Source organism: Aythya fuligula, chromosome 2 (genome assembly GCF_009819795.1).
Source record: "Aythya fuligula isolate bAytFul2 chromosome 2, bAytFul2.pri, whole genome shotgun sequence".
Classification (NCBI taxonomy): domain Eukaryota; kingdom Metazoa; phylum Chordata; class Aves; order Anseriformes; family Anatidae; genus Aythya; species Aythya fuligula.
This window is the reverse complement of record NC_045560.1, coordinates 81,486,201-81,508,500: the sequence shown is the minus strand read 5'-3', so window position 1 is coordinate 81,508,500 and position 22,300 is coordinate 81,486,201. Positions and strand designations below refer to the sequence as shown.

Here is a 22,300-nt window from a genome sequence, read left to right as displayed (position 1 = left end):
GAGTAAAGTATTATGCTACAGTGCATTCATATCCTGAACACTGACTGCATGTATCCAAAATGTTGTTCACCCAACTCAAGATATCAGTAAGAAAACTGAAAAAGATTCACTGAAGCAGAAGAAGGGTCAAAAATACAGGCAGAGAAATTAAATATATTAGGAGTACTTAGCCTGAAAAAGAAGCAACTGAAAGCAATGGTGGTCGAGACTGCTACAGTCAGAAGAATCACAAAGAAACTGTTTGTTCCCTCTTCCAATGCAAGAACTATGACGGTAACTTCCAAAGAATTTAACATGTTAAAATCAAAACAGCGAAGGTGAGAGTTCTTCACGCAATGCGTGTAGCTAAATTGCTGAATCCACTTTGTCACAGACTGTTGCAGGCGCACTAATTGACTTTTACACTAATTCAGGGAATAGTAATGCTCAATGACTTTCTTAATACACTAATAACACTCCTGATAGAATAGTCCTCTTGCTGTAAAACCTTAATGCCTGCGTAAGTAGCAAAGTAGAGAGTTGCACTACACCTATTCTCTTCTCGTACACTCCCACAGGCATTCACTCTTAGCCAGTGCTCGGCACAGGATGCTGAGTCAGGCTAACAGACTGTCTAACAGAGTATGTATGATTTGCTAGGTGTGGACTTGGGGATTCAAGTGCATAGTTGTGAAAAAGGTCATTTCTCATAACATGCAACATTGACTTCACCATGTTATTTGCAAAGGAAACACATCCCTAATCATATCCTAAATGTGACATTCTACAAATGTGATGTCCTACAGTCTCAAAAGCACTAAGCTTTCTTTTCAACTTACCTATGAGATCTGTAGGCCCAGTTCCCAAATTTTCTCCTCGAATTGTCACTTTTGTCCATGAGATGCCCTCATTGGGAGAGATGCCAGTTACAAGTGGGGGCTGCCGTGCTCGAGACATGATGTCGACTTACTTACTGGAAACCGAGTGACTTGTATCTGTTCAGAAAGAAACAATAATTAAAAAAAAATATATATATAATGTAAAAAAATATTTTAAAACCTGTTTTTCTTCTGATATGATAGAAACAAAATATTAACGTACATGTGAAACACCAATCTCAAGGCCCTTTTTGCCACAGTTATCAGACAATAAGGAATACCTACACCTTCTTTACACTTACATTTTTTTTATAATAGGTGTAGCCCTAGTTCTGAATTGAAAAGGAAAAATAAATTCATAAAAATCATAAATCCTCAAAATGCTTAAGAGACTCCAAATCACTTAGATCAGAATTCTTTGGTCTTCCATTAGAAAGCTATCACTGCACTCCCTTGAAAGTTTAGAATTGCTAAGCTAAGTAATGGACTATGGTTACACATTTGCTGTGCTTTTTCCCCATCAAAAGTTGACTGACTTGCACAGACACTCTCATAGGGAGGAATCCCCAGCACTAATTTGTATTAAGCAGCACCATTTAGACAATCTGAGAAAGTTAAAACATTACTACAGACACTACAGTAGCAGAGAACATCAGTAAAGCACATAATATCCCAATAGATAAACAAATGCACATAGAATTATCAAAAAAGCATTTCCATAAGAGTATTCAATTGCATCAGAAACACCGCTATGGCACCCACGTCATGCAGCCTAAATTCAGTTTATTATCAGACTGATCATGAATTCCTACTGCTTATTAGCACTTCGCCTTGTGCAGCTCTGCAACTAAAAGAAGCAGGTAGGGATAACCAGAAGCACCTTAGTTCCCAAATTCTCCACATTTACAACTTATACATAGAGCCTAGCCTCCCCACAGGTATACAGGTCCTACAGAAGCCCTAAGACAGGCAAAACATTTAAGGACTTCCACGCATCAACTTTGTATCACCTGTTCCATTTCATCACTTCTGAATTCTGCCACTGAGACAACAGCATCCTTAACAGTCCAAGTGAAAAAATAAAACAAAAAATCTCATTTGGGATTATAAAGTTATCTATAATCAATTTCTAATATGAATTTATCTGCAGTGGGAAGGTAAAAAACAAAAATAACCTATGGGGAAAAAAAAAAAAAAAAAGATTTATTTTTTAAAAAATCCAAGAATGATGAAAGAGTTCAGTATTAAAAAAAATCTTAGGTACACATACAGAACACTTCAGCATAGATGATTTTAAAAGTTCAGGTTGGTCAGAAACACATGGAACAAGTCAAGCTTCACAACACATCTTTTATTACATTTTATGTATTTTTACCTTGGATTAAAGCATATTTTCCTATTTTTACTTGCAATAGTCACAACACCCAGAAACTCTGTAAATCATCCTTAAAAATAATAAACTACTATACACTTGCAGTTGCTAAGCAATTAGGAAATATCTAAATGAATAAAGTTATCTTGGTCTCTGCCACTTTTGCATAGACAAAATACATTTGCTGTATGAGCTTACACTATGCTTCTATAGAAATTCACCAAGCTTTTCAGAGGTACTGGATAGATCTTCCATGAGGAAGAAAAGCTCCCATAGCAGGATATTTTCTTCATTTTTCTGAAGGTGCACACTGAAAATGAAGACAGAAATCAGAAAGGCAGAAATCTCTGGAGAGGAAGCTCCCATGGTTAAAGTAGTAATAAAGTACTACTGCCCCTGGAACAGGATCCTGTCTCTATCTATACCACAGATGCACAGCAAATCACTTATAACAAAACTTTACAGTAATATTTTTTTCTTCTCAGTTTCTCAACTTCAGAGCCCACAGCCACACCTGAAATCAGTAGGAAGCACATACTGAACATAAGAAATGCTACACAATGCTCCAAAATATTCAAGACCTAAATAATCATCTCAGATCTGTAACACCACACAGACACCACGAATACCACAAAATCAGTATTTTCAGAGACATTTTTGAGACTGCCATTGAGGAAGAGCGTGCAATTAATAAGACTGAGATTTCTGTTGAACAAGCAGAAATTTAGAAAGTTGCTGCATGTGGGCCATGCCCAGTGCATGAAGGATGCCTGGTAAGCGTCCAGGATTAGCACACGAAAAGTGCATCTGGAACTAAGGTGTTTTGTTTTAAGCAGCAAACCTCTGAACAACTGAGTGGTTGACTTCACAACACTCAAAATGACATTACGTTTTTAATATAACATTAATTTCCCAGGTTTTTGCAAGCAGGAAACTGATGAAAAAGGAATTCAACAATGCAGTGTCACGGACCCTCTTGTAAGTTGGTATGTAAAATGCTTGAACCTTTCATATCCAACATGGAGCTACTTATGGAAGTCATCAAAGAACGTGGTCTATAACCTGGTGGCTGAAATGTCACTGCAGGACAGGAGGACAGTCTCAGCAGACTCCAAAGAAGTCTGCTGACAGTAATCTCCAGATACAAAAGAGAAGGCTGCTCAGAGCCCTTCTCTCCTGCTCCCCTATGCCCACAAGGCCAATACCCCAATGCTCTGTTCAAATCCTGACACCTTGATAACTCCTCTTCTTACCCCCATCCTTCTTGTCCAGATAGCTCACCTGAACTACTGTTGAAGCGCTTCCTTGCCAGAGGTGAAAATGACAGTCCCAATCTGCTGCTAAGACTCCTGCTCCTGGAGCTGCACTGCTTGCCTAGCTCTTGGCCCACCTGTACTGGATGCAAAGCTTCCTTTGCTACATCACCAAGGCATCACCCAACAAAACAACAGGCAGCAGAATAGAAACAAGCTTCCCAGATCCCATTTCGAACCCTAATCCTACCTGGAGCAATCAGAAACTGAAAATGCAGGGAAAGTCTTGTTTGTTCCTATACGATTAGAAGGTGCACAGGCACAGAAGCTCCGACCTTTCAATATATCAGGTCTCCTCTGGGGTGATGTGCAAAGAGGCATTAGAAAAGAATCAGGTGCATAAATTTATCTAGAACAAGAATAAACTACATGTATCCCTCACAATCTTATCTGCATAGACTTTGCAGCTTTCTTCACACACCCTGAACAGAGGTCAAAGAAATGTAACAGCTACACAGAAAGAGTGGGGCTACGTCTCCACATACACACTTAGTCACCTTCCCTAGGAAGCAGCGTATGTCTAGGAATCGGTGACACATTGTAAAACACCTCTTTTACCTCTGAGCAATGTCTTTAAATGATTTATATAGAAGATTAATCAGTAACACAGATGTAAAAAAAAAAAAAAAAAAAAAGCCATCTTCCAGAACTCAGTGGTAATATGGAGAGAAAAATCTTGAGGAAAAAAAGTAAAATTGAAGGTATTTTGGTATTATTTGGTTGATTTCCATCCTCCCCCTAATGTCACGATTCCCTTGCGTTGCAGCTATCATTTTGTTCAAAATACCTAGGCATACAGGTAATTGGCTTGTATCAACACCAAAACGCAAAAGTAATATTACAACGTATTTTTCCGGATTTCAGAAATTGGCATTATGTCTCTCTTCATGATGAGCTGAATAAATGCAATAAAGATGCTGAGCCTCCTGAAGTCTAGTATTTCTTCTAAATTATTTCCATACTTATTGCAGAATTGTTTTAAAATACCCCACTGGATGAGAAGACCACAGTAAATCTCAACACATTACAAAGCACTACAGCACTGAGATGGTCTATTATTTTATTTTATTTTTTTAAATAGCAATTGGTTTCATTTCTTTCAAAGAGTAAATGGCGGACACTACGGAATCTGTCCTCGCTACAGAGATCAAACAAACCCTTGGGATCACTGAGAATATTTTCCTTCCTTCTTTTGACTCACGTGTCAATAGTCAAAATGACTGAACTGCTTATTGGGAAGCAGAGACTGCATACTCCTATGACCCAAAAGCAAGTTTCTCATTTTTTGAAAAACTCTTTAAGGCAAAACTTGAAAAAAAAATGCATTTTAGTTTCAAGAAATCGTATGTTAGGTAGTCTAATCAAGAACTATGATTGCAATTCTATAATTGCCCCTATATATTGTATAAAAAACAAACAAACAAACAAAAAATCAATCTTCCTTCCTACTGAAAGAGTAGTTCTCATACAGAGTAGGGGCGATTGCACAGTTTTCTACATTTCTTCTGAGTAGCTAGACTTACTGAAGAAGTGTTAGAAAGACTAATTTTTTGACAATCTTCTTTTACACTATACTTACAGAGGTCTCCCCCCGCGCTGTGCCCATTTCTTTTTAAACTTCATTTCCTCACAATAGCTCCTCAACGTTTTAACATGGATGACATCTGTTTGACTGCTCCCATGATCTTGCCCATATTATTCCCTCTATTATTCTGTCATAATTCTTGTTATGAAGTGCAAGGAGTTAGAAAGCCTCTGCAAAGACCACCTACTACAAAGCCATCTTAAAAAATGCCTTTCGTAAACATCATCTTCATCTTTACATGAGCTGCTCAAATAAACTGTCCTCTCACAAAGATTTGGTTCAGAAAAAAAAATCAGCCTGTTATGAACATTGCAAGCTTGCTAAAGATGGGACATCTCCACTCTCTAAAGCCACTTTAAAAACAAAATAAGTTTTTAGTGAAAAAGGAGCTCACCAATGCCTACCATAACTGTTCTGTAGTGCAGAGTGCTGCTCACTGCTCTGGAAGAAATACCAAAATACAAAATAAGTGAACGACAAAAGCTCAGGCTTTATGGATACTAAACTGGCCAGCATGTTCAAATCGCAACGTGAAACTACAAACACAATGAAGGCATGCAACTTCAGAAGATGAGTGACAACCAGATGCACCTTATAAATTTCACCAATAAAAAAAAAATTAGCAGTTGAGACGTTTTAAAAAGGTGTTTCTGACTTCTAAAGGAAGAGAGCAAGTTGATTCCTGTGATTGAAAATTCATTTAAGTAAAGGTTTCAGCAGTACTTTGTCACAGACACTGAACTTAAAAGACTCTTTGGAAGGAAGACAGCATCAAGGTCAACCAAGTGCCATGGTCATCTAGCAAAGGGAATCTAAGTTGTCAAGAAGGGAAGAAAGAAAAAGCCTATTTGTCATCTCTGAGAAAGTCTAAGCTGCATGCAAGCTTAAAATGAGATACACATAGAATGAAAGTCTTCAGGTACCAAATATTTATTTGTTCTAGATCGTATGTGATAAAGGTGACCGAATATCCTTTAAAAAGTTTTGAGGCAGATACAGCTGGAACGAAAGCATCTCCCATGCTCAAATCACAGTGTGACTGAGATGTTGTTGTTTACTTACAAAAAATAAAAAAATAATTTAAAAAAGCAAACAAACCAGTATGTTTTGGAACTCTTACCACACTAACATCACAGCATTAAATGCACTCTGAATGAACAGATTTATGAAACACCCGTTTTTAAACAAACAATAAATGCTCTGCTTCTAGAACTTAGGTGACGGCCTTTTAACTTTGAAGTACACGAACTTGTGCTTCTATTAAATAAATCTAGTAATTTGTTTTCACTAGAAAACCCGAAGAGTCCACCGAGTCCAACACACTAAACAGCATGACCGAAAGAATATGGCAAATGACCCTAAGAAGGACGGCAACGCAACAAGTTTCCTACATGTTTGCATTCAAAACCATTACGAAATGATGAAAAACACCACGGCAACCTTTTCTGCGCTTTATCTTCCCACCAATATAAATTCAGACAGACAATCTCCATAAACTAAGATTTAAAAGCATTCAAAAAGCAGCACTGTGAAAATAACTGACATTTATTAACCCCTCTGGAGATCTTCAGTGCCCCAGAATTTCCACAGCCTTCAACACTGCATTAATAATACAAAGTCCATTCCTGCGAGCCTGCCAGGAAAGACTGGGAAGTGAATAAGCTAAACAATGCTGAAATTCCAAGTGATATTAAGAATCTATGCGTGTTTATTTAAATAATAAAAGAAGACTTGTCAATTTAAACAAGAAGTGCTCACAAATCTTACATTTTTGGGGGGGGACCCTTCAAAACACCACTAAGCTACTTATAATGAAAAGATGAACAAACATAAAAAAAAAGGGGGGGGGGGATTTTACCATCACACAGAAAATAACAAAGCCTCATTTGTCTTGGTCTGTCATATCCGGCATGTTGATTCAAGCCAATATTAACACTGACAAACATGTTAACCTACAGGACAGCGCTCCATGCCAAGATCAATTCCCACTTGGGAAGATGTGCGTGTTTTGAGACGGAGAGGGCAAGCTACGAGAAAGAAAAGATTTAGAGTATTAAATGACATAATATGATACCCTTCTCTATTTAGAAGGGCTACTGAATGTTCCAGTCAGTCACCAAGCCCGTGCTGGAGGTTTTAGCTCGGAGATAGCCAAGCGCAATCGCTTTGTTTCCACAGTGGCTCTGCCTGCACGTTTCATCCCCAGCTCCTGCTTTACTTAACCCAGAGGGGTACATCTCCCAAGCTAGCTGTCTTGCCACAGCGAAAGCAAAGGGATCGGAGCACTCGGCGATGCCATGCACATTTCTGAGGCCCAGGGGATTAAAAGGCTGGACCCACGGCAGATGCTGGGAGGGCGCTGGGTGGAGGAGCCCAGTGCATATTTCAGGCCGGGCCGCAGCTGCGAGGGATTGACACCGCTAACTGTGGAATCAAGCTCAGGAGAAACTCCGGGCACAGTTCCGGCATCCGAAATAAATTAAAGTAAACAGTGTTGCTCTCTCTCATCCACCCTGTTAGCAGCCTCTCGGTCGAGCTGGAGACCACACACCCAGACCACACAGCACCAGCTGAACTCACTCGCACGCAACATCTAGAAGCTGTCACTCTGCTGAGGTATGGGGAGGAAAAAGAGGGGGCAGGAGTGCAAGAGAGTGTGTCTGTGTGTGTGTGTCTGTGTGTGTGTGTGTGTGTGTTTAGAAAAGCTGCTTGCTCTCTCCTCCTATCATTACAGCTGGTTATGTTTTGTGCGGTTGGGAAGGAGGGAAAGAAGGGAGGGATATTAAAAAAAAAAAAAAAAGACCTATAAACCTCACTAAGAAAACACACTGGTCTTGGCCTTTTGTAGTAATGATTTGCACTCCTCTTGTACTGGTTTAGGAGCTGATAAAGGTCTAACAAAGCATCCATTTAACATCAATTAACCTTCTATCTATCACGTGTCAAAAAAAAAAATCGAGACCTGTATAAATCCATTTCACTGCACCTATTAAATGACAGCATCGTACCAGTTACGACACCCAGCACACCTATACACTGCCGTATTTTTAATTCAGGAATTGTGATAGGCTATTTATTCAGGGAGGGACTCCCCACAAAGGCCACTTAATAATACGATGGTTACGATGTCAAAATGCTGAATTTTTCCACAGACATCTCAAAACGAAATTTTGTTCATTAGGATCCTATCCCATAAACAACCCGAGAGAAATGAATGAGCCTACATATAACACTCAGCTTATGATCCGTCACCAAGAAGGAACAATATTGAATTCTAAAAATAGATTTAAAAGAAGATTAGCCTATATTACAATGAACAGAGGCTTCTATAACGGTAGTCTTGGGGAGGGGATTCCCTCGTTCCTTTTAGTTCAGAAAATCATTTAATTGGTCATTTATATTGCCTGTTGAAACAGAAAAAGCTGAATTAGCCACATGAACACTACTCTTTAAAGATGAAACGTTTCCCTTCCCTTCACTCTGCCACCACAAATGCACGTACCTAATCCACAAAACTCACCACCACACATATTTAATTTAATCCACTTACATATTCTAACAGCTCAGAACCACAGCCACATTTTCACCTCTTTCCAAAAAAATAATCTATTTACTTAAATGACAACAATCTCCACGTGCCACTATTAAACAAAATCAGCAAAATCTACAATAATCCAAACGTCAATACTAGCCCTATTAACCTGGATTCGGACATTTTCATTGCAGAAAACCTTAAGAAAAAAATCCTAAGAACGTCACCTTATGAAATACATTTCCAAAAACAATTAGCTTTACAGTTCTATAATTTCACGCTGAAAACAAATTATCCCTCCGATTTATTAAGTACATGCTACATGCTGTTTCATGCCAGTTCCTGAATGAATACTTTTGCTGTTAGAGCCAGTTACAGCACCTATGCATTACCAAGTCCCAAGTCAAACCAATTTAAATTTTCTGAATGTCTGCTCTTCCGGTCATGCTAAGTTGGCTAGAGAAGAGCAGTAGCTTAGAAGAAAATGTAATTCAAGAAAGCCCGAACACAGATGTTTCTCCCCAAAATTTCCGCTCTTTTCGTTATAAATTGCATTACAACTCCCCAGAATTTAAGACATCTACTTGTTAAAAGCTTCTGTATTTATTATGTGACACATCACTATAATCTAGCAACGTTGTGAAGAAAAGCCTTAAACATATATATATATAAACATATATAGAGAAAAAAGTCAACTCAGCTTTACACAAAACCATATCACAGATGGCCATAAATCTCCCATTCGTTTCTAAATTCTCAAAGCACATGTTTCTCTACATGTGCTTCTCTGCTTCTACCTCCAAAATCCAGTAAGTTTGCTTCATATAGAAGTCATTCCCCTTACTGTCTTCGAGCTAAACCATTCATCCCTCTTTCCTTCTGAGCTTCTAAAGTTATTCATAATTTTCTGAGCATTATTTTAGTTATCAGAAGAATGGTAAAGAATCTGAATACCTTCATCATCTATCTTACGTTATTCATAGGCAGAAATTAGAAATCAATGCTGCCAGAATCAGAAACTTTCAAATATGTTTACTCAAATGCATTCAAAAAGATTCAGAAGTTCAAAAAAATAAACTAAATAAATCCCAATGGGATGGGATTTATTTTTTTTTTAATAGAGAAAAGAAACAAGACACCACAGATTTTTCCTAAGCCCTGTAACTATACACAATATTCTTTATAAAAACACTATATAACCACTGTAATTACACAGTTCACATCACTGAAGATTTAGCTTGTGCTCTTATAGTTAGGACTGCTACAGTAAATTTGACATTTGCCATGTGACTTTTTTTTGGCAGTTTCTTTTGCTTCAAAAAATATTTAAAAGATGATGGGACGCGCGCTTCTGTTTCTGAGGTTCCCCTATTTTTCATGTTGTCTCCCAGACATCCTGCTCTGTCCCTACTCAGCAGAGTACCCAAGCCATCTGCTGAATAGCATCCTTCTCTACTCACATGGTTGAACACATGTACCTGTCTGAGAGCCTGCATGCCCAGGTATTTTATTACATATTTCAGCCTGCTTCTACCTCACGTACTCTCAATCTCCATTTCCACTCCTCCACCTAAAATCCCGTCTCCTGTACGGCACTAGAATGCTTTCAGAGCAGTGAAGTTATTTTGCGGGAAACAGGAGCTCCGCTGCCTTCCATGCTGATGAAAAGGAAACAAGAGAAAAACACGTCGTCTTCTGATGTAACCCCTTAACTCTTTGCCAAAATAGTAATATTCAGTTTCCCAGCAAGAAACAACGCATACACGTCAAAAACACAGTGATGTTCAAAGTGCCACCGTGCTCTCAGAATTTGAAAACACAGCATTTAAAGCCATCTCTTTTTTAACTGAGAGGTTTTAGGATTAGCTTAAAAATTCAGTTTGACTCCAATAAAAAAGTTGCCATTTAAAAGGCACTCTTGCTCAGCATAATCCTAACTCTCAAACTCCTAAAGACTTTTAGATGCTTTACGGGAACTCCTGAATAAAGGGTACCTTTGGCATACTCATAGAGTAAAAGATAAAATGCAGAACGTAACCTAAAAATCACTGATTTATATTGTCATCTAATCCACAGGCACTTTTACACTGACAGTTTCCACTGGCTTCCGCGTAATATAGCTGCAGGTCTGCCTTTGAAAATTTGACCGAAAATTCAGCAGGCTGTTGTTGCCTTATGGTCAAGGGAAAAACAGACCTTGAGGGGCTTGGTGTCTCCGAACTGTTTTCCTTAAAAATAAAACAAACAAATACAGAAAGGAAACACAGGCTTTCACACCCATCACTGAGTGCAATCAGAGTATTTGCTACTGAAAATACTGAACATAGCGTCTGCACTGATTAATAACAACTGGTGTCAAAAAAAAAAAAAAGCTACACGTCAATTTCCTTTTGAAGAAAAAGCACTAAACGCTTCTGAAATAACATAAAAAAGGTATCGTCACATGCACAGAACATGAGAGGACAGGAGACATTTGATTCAGTTTTGTTTTAAATATGAAATACCTAGCTTACCTTTCCCTAATCAAAAAACACAACTTCCTAATCACACAATTAATCCTCATTTTCAGGCACTTATCTCACTACTCAATGTCTGGGAAAACTGCCTCAGGTTTATTTTTTTTCAGAAGATCACAAAAACGACGCTCTCCCCCCACCCTCCCAACTTTTGACACTGGGAGGATAAGCAGCAGTCCAACAGCTTTTGAAATGAAATACTGTCAGGAATTCTGTCGCTTAAAAATCATTTTCCGGTTAAGGTACAAAATATTCTTTTTTCAGCTTTATGTTTAAATTGATCCTTTGCAAGTTGTGAACGTAGACTTTAATCTTTGTGTCCTGTGCAAAAGATGAAACACCGATCTGAGGTGGCTGCCCTGCCTAATCACCCCTCATCCTACAAGCACCTTTACAAACAAAATTTCCCCGTTACCAAGCACCATTTCCCTCCCTTGGGAAAAGTAATCTGAAAGACAATTCTGCATAATACAAATTTATAGAAAGCAGGTGGTCTCAGACAAAAGGTTAAGCTGAAGCACTAGTGTCTGACTTCTGCTAAAAGATATTCATTTAGCTATTTTCAGATTTCAAACCTTCAAGCCTACGTGTAAGTACAGCAGCAGATTCCACTCATACTGAAAAGCTCCCACTGAAGCTAAATCCACTGTAGCACGTACAGTCTTGGGAGCATTGTTCTCAGCGTCCTTGAATTTGAACTGAAGGACTATTGATTACTTTTGTTGAAGATGTTTGTCTTTGTTTGCATAATTGAAGCAATGCACAGCTGTTCAGAATACACACAGGTAGAGCCCATCTGTGCTTCAGAGGCCCATTTTGTCCTGGAGTACTAAACTATACTTTACATCACATCTTCTTTCAGTAGCTGTCCAAACCCACGTTTTCAAAACCACCTTCTATATTCAGTCTTCTGTCACCATCCTATCAAGGTAGCATTCCCTACCCTGCTTTCCCCCTCCCTCAGGTGGATTTGGGGTGAAGTAGAAATGCCCAGAAGAACAGAATTAAAGTAACTCACGTGTGATGATTACTTTCAAGTACGGTGCTTGAGACCTACTGGATTTACAGCTAACCATATCAGTAGTAGACAGAAAGTTAAGTACAGTCTAACGTAACATATCTCAAGTTTTCATCGCTAACAGAGGCTTTTCTACTCTCCCCACTTATTCCCCTTTAGTGCGGCTCCACTGTGAGGAGCAGCGTAATAATGAACAGACTGTATCAGTGGATACAGTTCCTTTTTAGTGGGACTCTGGGAAAAATACTGGTGAATTATATATTTTAACATCTTTATTATCTGTTTTTGCCTCTAATGCTCTCAATGGCTGGCAGAAAAAAATGCTGCTTGTATTCACAGGAAAACCTACAACTCAACACAGTAAGATTCAAATACTGTACAATCCAAAAACACTCGGTGAGCATTACCTTTTGTACTAAAGATAAAATGCCTTCTCCATACAACACCACCCACTGCTTAAAAGGCAAGGTATTGAACATTTTATTAAAAAGGAATTTGAGTGTTTTGTTTGTTTGTTTCCCCCCTTTAGTTCTTGACTACAACTTTTTTTTGCACTGAATTCTAAAAATGTTCATTAACGTAGGACTGTTATTCAGCACTAATTTCTGACAAAGCAAATACAGCATTAAAAGAATTATTGGGCCTAAAAAAAAGTAACTTATTGAACCAAGGCCATGAAAACACAAGAAAACTTTACGTTAACAACAACAACAAAAAAGCACAAGTTTGATCACTAACATGCTTTTAAATAGTTAAATAATTAATCATTTTCACCTCTGACATATATTAAGAAAAGTTAGGCTTTCCACAATGAAAAAAGCCTTACCACTAAAATGTAAATTAGCGTTTTCACAGAGATAAATCACACCAGTACGATGAAAATCACTGCATCCAAAATATTTAACATGACGTTTAAGACACCAGAAACCCCATCTAAGTAAAAATACTGTTGTCCGAGGGTGGGCATAAATCACACAAGCCATAAACTAAGCTATCCACGGGAAGGAAAAGCAGCAGCAGGGCCTGCCTTTGGCTGCTTCTTGCTGGGTCAGGGCAAGCTGTGACAGACGCCACCGCAACAGGGAGTTAAAAAATTACAGAGCTCAGCTTCAGGTGGCCAGAAGACGATGCAAGGAGACAGACCTGATTTAAGCGACAAGCTTGTTCGCTTGCAGTTTAGAAAAGAAAGAAAAACAAGGAAAGAAACAAGGAAAGAAACCAGGAAAGACCTGATTTAAGTGACAAACTTGTTCGCTTGCAGTTTAGAAAAGAAAGAGAAACAAGGAAAGAAACAAGGAAAGAAACAAAATAAATAGGCTCTTTTACTGGGTTGACAAATTTATTTATTGCTTTTGACAGTTTGTGGCACTGAAATGCATGCAACTCGTTAAAGGACAAAAGGAAGCGTCTTCTTGTTTTGAGAATGATCAGAAAAGGAGCGATGGAAAGTAAAAGTGAGATTACAATTTTAAGCAATAGTGTAAAGAATGGGTAGCAATAGTTGAGATTTTATCTGATGTTCTGCCAGAGGCTAAACGGCTTAACACTTCTCTGGCTTTCCACTCAATACTTTTGAGCACAAGGCTAGAAGCTGAGAACGCAACAAAGAGAAAACAAGCCGAGAGCAGCAAAAATTAATAGTTTATTAGCGAAGCTGTAAAACAGGGCAGGACAGCAGGGTCCCCGTTGGCACTGGGACACCCCTTGCCAGTGCAAGCTCCCTCCCAGGCTCCCAGTTCAGCTACTGGAGAGGGAAGGGGGGGACGGCGCCTGCTGCCCCTGCCCCAGCCCCTGCCCCAGCCCCAGCCCCAGCCCCAGCCCCGCAGCCCCCGGCGGGGCGGGAGCGGCCTAAGATGGCGGACGGCGGGGGGGGGGGAGGGGGGGGCAGGAGCCGGGGCTGCCCCGGCGGGAGCCGGCCCCGCGCAGCGCGGAGCGGGGCAGAGCGGAGCGCGAGGCCGCGCCGTGTCACTCACCGGCCACCGTCGCCGCCGCCGCCGCCTTTGTAGCCGGCACCTGGGGCCGCGCCGCTCCCAGCAGCGCCTCGGCGGCCGGCGCTCGCAGGCAGCGGCAGCCGCGGCCCGAGGGAGTCGATGGAGCGCGGAGAGATCGAGGGGAGCCCGCCCCCTTAAAGGGGCTCTATGGCAGCATCGAGACGTGAACACAAAATCATAAATAAATGTTAATACATCCAATAGTAATCAATAAACAGTCATAAAACTGAAAGGCTTCGTGATTTCTCACAGTGCTCATATGCAGGGCAGAAACCCACCGCCAGCACCTGCAACATGGCGGCCTGTGGCCAGACATGGCGGGCTGTGTGTGGAAGGAGGGGGAGCAGCCCCGTGCCTGTGGGGCAGGCAGCCGGTCCCCTCAGATTTTGGCCAGGAGCCCCGGCTGTGTCCTGCGTTGCAGGGGACAACCATGGTGGTGCCCACAAAGTGTTGCCGCACCAAGCCCATGGCCACGGTGCAGAGGGCTCGACGTTATTTACGTGCTCCCCTTTGGGAAACCGCTGTTAGGTGTGTGGGATAAAACGCACCTGCAGCTGGGACCCTTTAGGACTGTCCCCTGCTGCCCCTCAAGTGGGCTGGGGCTTCCTCACCTACCAGGCTCGCTGTGGGGTGTGGGGCGATAGCAAGGTTTTTCAGGTCATCTGTACAAAAAAAAAAAAAAAAAAAAAAAAAAAAAAAAAAAAAATTCCTCAGAAGTGGATGGGGAAAACCTGTGAAAGTCCTTTTCTTGGGGAAGTTTCTTTTTCCCCAGCAGCCCGACCCCCCGGGCAGTGGCTTTCCGGCACCGCCGTGGAACTGGACAGAAACAGGACACAGCTGCCGCAGGAGATGGTGTGCGGGCGGGCATTGCAGCCACAGCTTAGTCGTGCAAATCAGCCCTGGTTTCCCAACAAAATTGCCAGAACACATCTTACACCATCTGTCTACCTAAGGCACCTCTGAACAGGGGCTCTTCTTCCTTTTGGAAAGGGCCAGGAGATGTCCTTTTTTCCCATTCTGCTGGGATTGTTTGGAGTTTGGTTGCGAAAGCCAAGTGCAGATGAAATCTTAATGGAAAGCAGAGGGAAAATAATGAGAGAGAAAACAGAAGGGAGAATCAGTTGCTCAGTTTTGCCAAACCAGACCTAAAGTGGGACATTAGTGGGAAAATAAATTATCTTTCATAAAACCTCAAAGAACTTGAGCACCATAAAAAGCATTATGGCAAAGAAATGTCATTTCCCTCACTGTTTTTCCAGAAGTGAGAGCTGCCCAAGTTATATTAGTAGGCTGTAATATCTCAGTACGTGAATAAACAACTCATTTCTGACTCTTTCCTCTGGCTTCTTTAAATCATCACACGGCATCTGCCTGGGGAACAATGAGAGCCTTTGGTGCCACTCTTTTCTCTAATTACCTCCAAAGTTGTTGCTGGTGACTGAGCAGTTTTCTGTTAATACCTGATGCAGAAAGAGAGCTCGCTTGTCCATCCTCCATGAAAAGTAAAGTTGGCATCACATTAAAAAAAAAAAAAAAAAAGTATAACCCGCTGCCACCCATTTCAAGATGATGTTTTTCCTTCATGACAGCTTGTTTGCATTTTCTCATTAAAAGCCTGTCATCAGATGTGCCAAATAAAACCACTACTTTGAAAGGTTTGGTTGATACTGAAGACCCCACCCAGCACTCCACATACCTGGGTGAAGCCTTGCCAGATGCTCTCTCTGAGCGGGTACCTATGCCTAAAAAGCCCATTGACTTTAAGAGATGCATAAAGGGAGATGTTTTTCTGGAATATTTTGTAATAAACAACCCTGAATTTAGATTTAGATAAATGACAAACTTCAGAGTCGGGCTGAAGTTTTGTTGTGGAGCTGACTGCATCTTCTACATCCTCTGCTGTAAATACAAATACTGTAAAAATGTGAATCAATATCAAGAGAGGATCTGAACTTCAGAAGAGACAACACCCCAGTGTCAGCCAACATAAGAAAAGGCTGCAAGACCTTTGGAAACATCACCTAGACTCCCCATCTAGGGTTTTAAACCATCTGCTTGGCAGTGTTTTCGTGCTGATCTTGGTCCTAGGGAACCTGTCAGAACAGCACAACCAGACTAAACTCTGTGACAGCAGGAGCCTGAGGGATGGTGTATGTGGGTTCATCCACAGGCATCCGCGTACACAAATCTTGCTGTTGCCAAGAGTGGCACCCAGGACCCTTGTGATCTGCAGGAGCCCTGGATAATATTGTCAGTGAAGGGCTTCCTGTGTGCAGCACTTTGTTGAATCTATTGTGGGTGGTTTTCCCAGCTGATGTGCAGTGACCATGTGGTAACCATCACCTACCCCTTCAGCGACTCCAGAACAAAGCTGACAGTGACTGACTACAGATTTGACCCACTGGAGAACAGAAACACTGCCCCACACATCCCTTTAGAACAAAAGGAGGAAAACTAGTGCTGTCATATATATAACCATATATGTAGCTTATAGTATGTATATACCGTAGTATATAGTATATATTTGCTGTCATACATAATGCTGCTAATATAAATATATTACTCCATGGAACTCCAGATGCCATTAAAGAGATTAATCTATGCTGTTAAAACTGAGGAAAGAAATGACAAGTTGTAATATAATGACCTGGTAAATAGTAAGTATTATACCTCATAGAGGTCACAAAAGTAATTGCTCATTCATGCCTTTTTCTAATCCATTTATGCAGATTTGACAGTGATCTGTAAACATTACATCTCTCCACAAAGTTGGGTAAACAGATATGAAAGCCAAGAGAGATTATTATGATCATCTTGTCTAACCTGAATATTGAAAGCTGTAGAATTTCCTCCAGCCATTCCCACATCAAGCTCTTTGTGAAGTTGCTTCTTAGAGAGACATTTTCATCTTATTTTAGGGAGTTGGAGAAATTGTGAATGCATCGCTGCACTTCTGAGGATTTCTCAGCAGTTACCCTAACACGTACCATGCTACCCTACCGTGTGAAAAATAACTGATAGAAATACAAATTTTATTTGAAAAGGTAAATCCATCTAGCTGCAGCATCTGTCCATTGCAAGCCTGCTTCTTGTTAACAGAAGTATCTTCCTTTTGAAGATGTTTATAAAATACAGCTTTACTCCTTCACCTGCTCTTGGATTAAACTTTGATTCTGCACTGTATAATTGCCTTTCCAGGATTGTTCTCCTTTCTGAATCCTTTCAAGCTTACAGCTATTGCCCTTCTTTTTTGACACATGGACATCAAAATTAGGCCTCTCCCTATTTCTGTTTGAGCTTGTGAGGTGAATATTATAAACAGGGAAATCTAAAGAAGAGAAAAAAACTAAGAAGCACAAGGCTGAAAATCACTTTAAGAATCACCTTTCTTCTCCCTTTCCGTGCCCCAACACAGGATCAGCTATTCTTTTGCTATAACGTAACCACTTTTTCAATCTTGTTCTTAAAGACTTCCCAGCATGGTGCTTTTACCATCTCCTCAGGCAATATTTCCCAGTGTTTTAATACCCTTATCATTAAAGGCGATTTTCTTAATGTGTGCTCTAAGTATTCCCTGCTGAAATTTCAGTCTGTTTGTGAAAGATCTGTCCTTACTGGGTCCAGAGAAATGATTGTTTGCTCCCTCCCTTTAACAGCCTTTCGCAAATTTTAAGGCTCTGTCTCCATTATGTTCTTTTATTCATTAAACAAAACAGCCCCGTTAGCAGCCTGATGTTCTACGCTTTCAGGACTGGTCATCAAGCCTGATCTCTGCTCTACATTTCTCCAGTCACTTAACGTCATTCTGGAAGAGCAATGCCCCAAATCTGGCTTGTTCCAGGTGAAAAACATTTTAAAAAGGATAAACTCCAATTGCAGTCACACTATGGCTTGGCAGAACAAGATGATTGCTTTGCCTGTTTTGCGCACTATCTTCCCGTTCCTACACCCTCATATGGCAATTTGCCTTTTTACAACAGCATAACAATGTTGACTCGTGTTTAGCCTGTGATTCACTCTACATTTTTCCTGTGCAACTGTAATCCTGTTTACTTTTCCCCTTCCTGTATCCGGGGAACTGATGATTCCATGTCTAATACAGTTGCACCTATTGAATACTCTCTTTGTAAAATTTCTTTAAAAAATTCTAAAATTTCTGAATTCTAATTCTGTTCTCTAACATGTTTCTAGCTGCTCCCTTCTTCCTGCTCTCCCCAGATATAGCAAGCTTAAGTCTATATTCCATTCTTCAGATAGTTAACAAGCAGTGATAATTAATATCAGATTCAGGACAGACCCTTGAGGAACCTCTTCCAATCCATCCTTCCATTTTGATATTAGGCCATTTTGCTAACGCTTCCCCAGCCATTCCTCTAACCTCATGGGATTTTCAATCTGGACCATATTGTCTTTGCTTATTCTTGAGGAACGTTGCCAATTTTTTTTTCCTAAAAGGAAGACACATGAAGTTTCACTGCTTCTTTCCTTTGTATAACACCTATTACCTTACTGTAAAACAAAATCAGGTTGGTTTAAAAGGATTTGTTCTTGAAAAATCCATGTTAGTTTTTAGTCATATTATTTTCTTCTAATGCTTACAGGTGGTTTGTTTGATCATTTCCACAAACCAAAGCTACCTGACGCATAAATTCACCAACTCCTCTTTTTTTTTTTTCTATGTTTAATTAACTTTAAGTCTGAAATCGAGAGGGCTACTTTCATGTGAGAGGTGCCTTCTGAGGCAGAGATCAGAGATCTGAACCAGGAGCAAACCCAACCTTTCCCTGTCTGCTCTAACAAATCTAACATATTTTTTTTCTTCATTTTGATAAGTAAGTACAGAAAGAAGTTCTTTGACCTTTGCAGCCTTTTGATCATTATCTAGGAGTTTCAGCTAGAAACCCTCATTATATATATATTCATCGTTGCTGAAAGGCAAGAGAGAAAGAAACAACGGACTGATCATTGTTTGCCCCCAGATGATTTCTGGTATGTCTCAAGAGAAAAAAACATACAAATTAATGCACACAATATTTTGAGTTTTCTTCCAGAACACGTACAGTCAGTTTTTCCACATCAAACAAAAAATACAGTCTTTTGCACTTTCAACGATTTCCAACAGTACACAAAATTCTGTCACTGGTTTACTTTCTTGGCTAACACCACCCTAATTCTTCCCTTTCAAGGCTTATCCAAGGAATCTGTGCACTACTGACCCAGAGGCATTGTTTCTCTAAACAGCACCAATGAAACAAATTATTACTCTACTTTGTGCAGCTAAAAATACTGAATGCTGTATACTACAGCTCTGTCAAGGGTGTCACAACTAAGTTGCATCAGTTTGAATCTTTCTTGGGACCAACCTTTATCTTCTGTGTGTATTTTTAAATGACAGATACAAAAAAAAAAAAAAAAAAGGAAGTTGAAACCTAAAGCAACATAAAATTATGCCACATTTTTATTTATTTATTTTTTAGCTTTGATAAAAAGATAATTCAAAGACCATTTTGCATTTTCTTTCCCTGGAGGTCCAGGAGAAATTCCAAAATTCTATCCCACTTTTCCACAAGAGCAAACTGTGGTGCAACTGCTGTCATTTCCTGGCTTTTGGGAACAAGCAGAGAAAAGCCGTTCATCAGATATTTCTCTCTGACTTCCGAGATCGTGTCGAGTGAGGGCAGAGATCAGCTCTCACGTCCTGCTGCCCACCCACCCCAGCTCTCCTCCAGGGGTGGCAAGCATACCTCTGCTTTGGTAGCAGTCAGCACATCCTGGTGTGCCCTAGTGAAAGCCAGATAGCATAGTAAAGACCTCTTTTTTAATAACCAAGCTCATTTTGATGAAATCCAGTGGGAAACACGTGCTTCCCATACTTGCCCCATTCCAAGGCTCTGGTGGCACATGTCTGTGGAGAGAGGATGTGACAAGCAGCCTGAGGTCACCTAGGGTTTTGCTACTGCCATTGTTTGCTCACCATTGTGCCTATCATTTTGTAATTTCATGGGCACGTGCAATGTCTTGCAGGCACATGGACATATTTTGTGAGCACTTTGGGGCCAGATCCATTTTGTTCCGTATGTAGTACAATGGGGACTGTTATTTGACAACCGATACATAATAGTAAATAAACAAAGGCTGATTACACAATAGATGTATCTCATACACTCTTGCAAAAACACATTTATTTTTAAAGGAAATGATATGGTTGCCTTTTTTTTTTTTTTTTTTTTTTTTTTTTTGGTATGCATTTAATGACGTAAATAAGCATTCCATCTATTTCTAAAACCCTTCTTGGCTGTATCTTTTTCCTGCCTAAGTTTCCCTCTCTCTTCTGTCTTATTCCTCCATGTCATTATCTTCTTCCTGACCTGTCATGGTCCTATGGTGAAAAAGGGAGGGAAAATGAACAAAAAATAAGGCTGGGCAAAAGGGAACAAGAAAGACAAAGTGGTTAGCTACAGTATGCTATCTGGGCCAAGGAGAATTGTTCTTCCAAAAATTACCTTCTGATAATTATGTTCAGATTAATATCACAACTCTATGCCACTAACAGGAGGTTGCATTTTACATCAATTAGGTATAATTATGGAATTTCTTTTAGAGATAAAAAGTTGTTTTAACATATCAGACAAGCAATTAATATTAAAATGTAGATTTTGATCCATGCCATAAATGCACAATCAAAGGTACCAGATCAGACAGCTTGATCTGAAACCCAGATACCTGACAATATTTTACTTTAATGAACTACAGTTCTAGTCTTCGGCATTTCTTATTGTCACTTATTTTTAGACACGGAAGACTATCAGGAGAAGTGCATTTACATGAGAGGGGTGTTTGGCCTGGACTTCAGATCTACAGCAATTTCCACAGAAATTTTTGAAAAGAACACTGGTTAGCATTTAAAAACACAGGGCCCTAAATTTAGACTGTTAAATCTGTATTTAGCCCTGCAATGTGCTGAGCACTCTGGCTGCGATCCAAGAAAGCACTTACGCATTCCCATTAACTTTAAAACACGCTCAGGTCTATTATTCACTTTACCAAAAGAACTAAACTCAAATACTTAAACTAAGCATGCACTTCAGTGAGCGGTTGGACTGAGCCTTATTTAACCCCCATTTTGCCCACTGTTAAGACCCCAACTCACGTTATTTGCACGACTTTCCCTGCTGTAGCAGCGGGACTAGTCGTAGCAATGAAGCTCCTTGAGCATCTCACAGATTTCAAGGCTGTTTTTCCAAAAGGCCAGGTGCCTATCACACTTTCAGAACCTACCACGAAACACACATTTCAAAACATACATTTTGGCCAATATCTGAATACAATTATAGAAAATATTCTGTCCTGTTCCTACTGGATATTATATTGTGTTTTGCACATCCAAATCTAACTTTTGTGCACTATTCACATGCTTCTGATGGCCTGATAAAGTCCCACTGCAGTGGTTAAGAGCCAGTTTTCAATATCTGTGAGGGATGGTACAATAAGCAGGATACTATAGCAAAGAACATTCAGGTCAGACCTTAGGAAGAACTGCAACACTAGAAACAATGAAATACTGGGACAGGTTATTTGGGAAATGGGATGAACCTCCTTTACTGGAAGCCTTGAAGAAGCCGTTAAATAAGTGCCTACCAGAAATGATGCTATTTGTGGTGCTACAGTCAGTCCTTCTTTACACAGGCTGGATGCACTTAGGCAAGTTCAAAAGGTGCCTTACAGCCTCTGTGAAAACATTAATTGTAGCAGTACTTTTATCAAGATACACTGAGTCCATCTTGCTATTTACTGCCTAGCCTTTCACATTGGTATCTTTGCATTTGCCCATAAGAACCATGTCACAATTCGGTTATCAGCAAACAGCAATATTAGACAAATTCGCAAGAAAGAAGGGTGGCTTTTTTTTTTTTTTTTTTTTTTTTTTTAAGCAGTTTCTAGCAACAGAAGGAAAAAAAAAAAAAAGAAAAAAAAAAAAAAGACGGTATGTGAAAACTGGCTAGAAACATTTCCATTAGATTAAATTCCAAAAGTTATCAGATGTAGTTAAAGACAAGATCCGTCACAATCTACCAAAAATTCTGGTATTTTCTGAAAAGGGGTATTTGCAGGAAAA

General features: G+C 39.9%; 1 protein-coding gene across 2 annotated transcripts in view; it reads right to left on the bottom strand.

Annotated features, from left to right (window-relative positions):
• The window catches only part of EXOC2 (exocyst complex component 2), a 135,206-nt gene extending 120,960 nt beyond the window's left edge, over window positions 1-14,246 (bottom strand). Inside the window, exons 1-2 of one of the 2 annotated variants that reach the window (XM_032181287.1) lie at window positions 14,167-14,246; window positions 819-974 (exon numbers count right to left, since the gene is read on the bottom strand). In XM_032181287.1, the coding sequence (XP_032037178.1) occupies window positions 819-936 (118 nt within the window). In that variant the 5' untranslated portion in view covers window positions 937-974; window positions 14,167-14,246. Of the gene's footprint in view, window positions 1-818; window positions 975-13,019; window positions 13,117-14,166 lie in introns of those variants that run through there. The other variant, XM_032181288.1, reaches the window with a different exon arrangement.
• Between the last annotated feature and the right edge of the window lie 8,054 nt (window positions 14,247-22,300).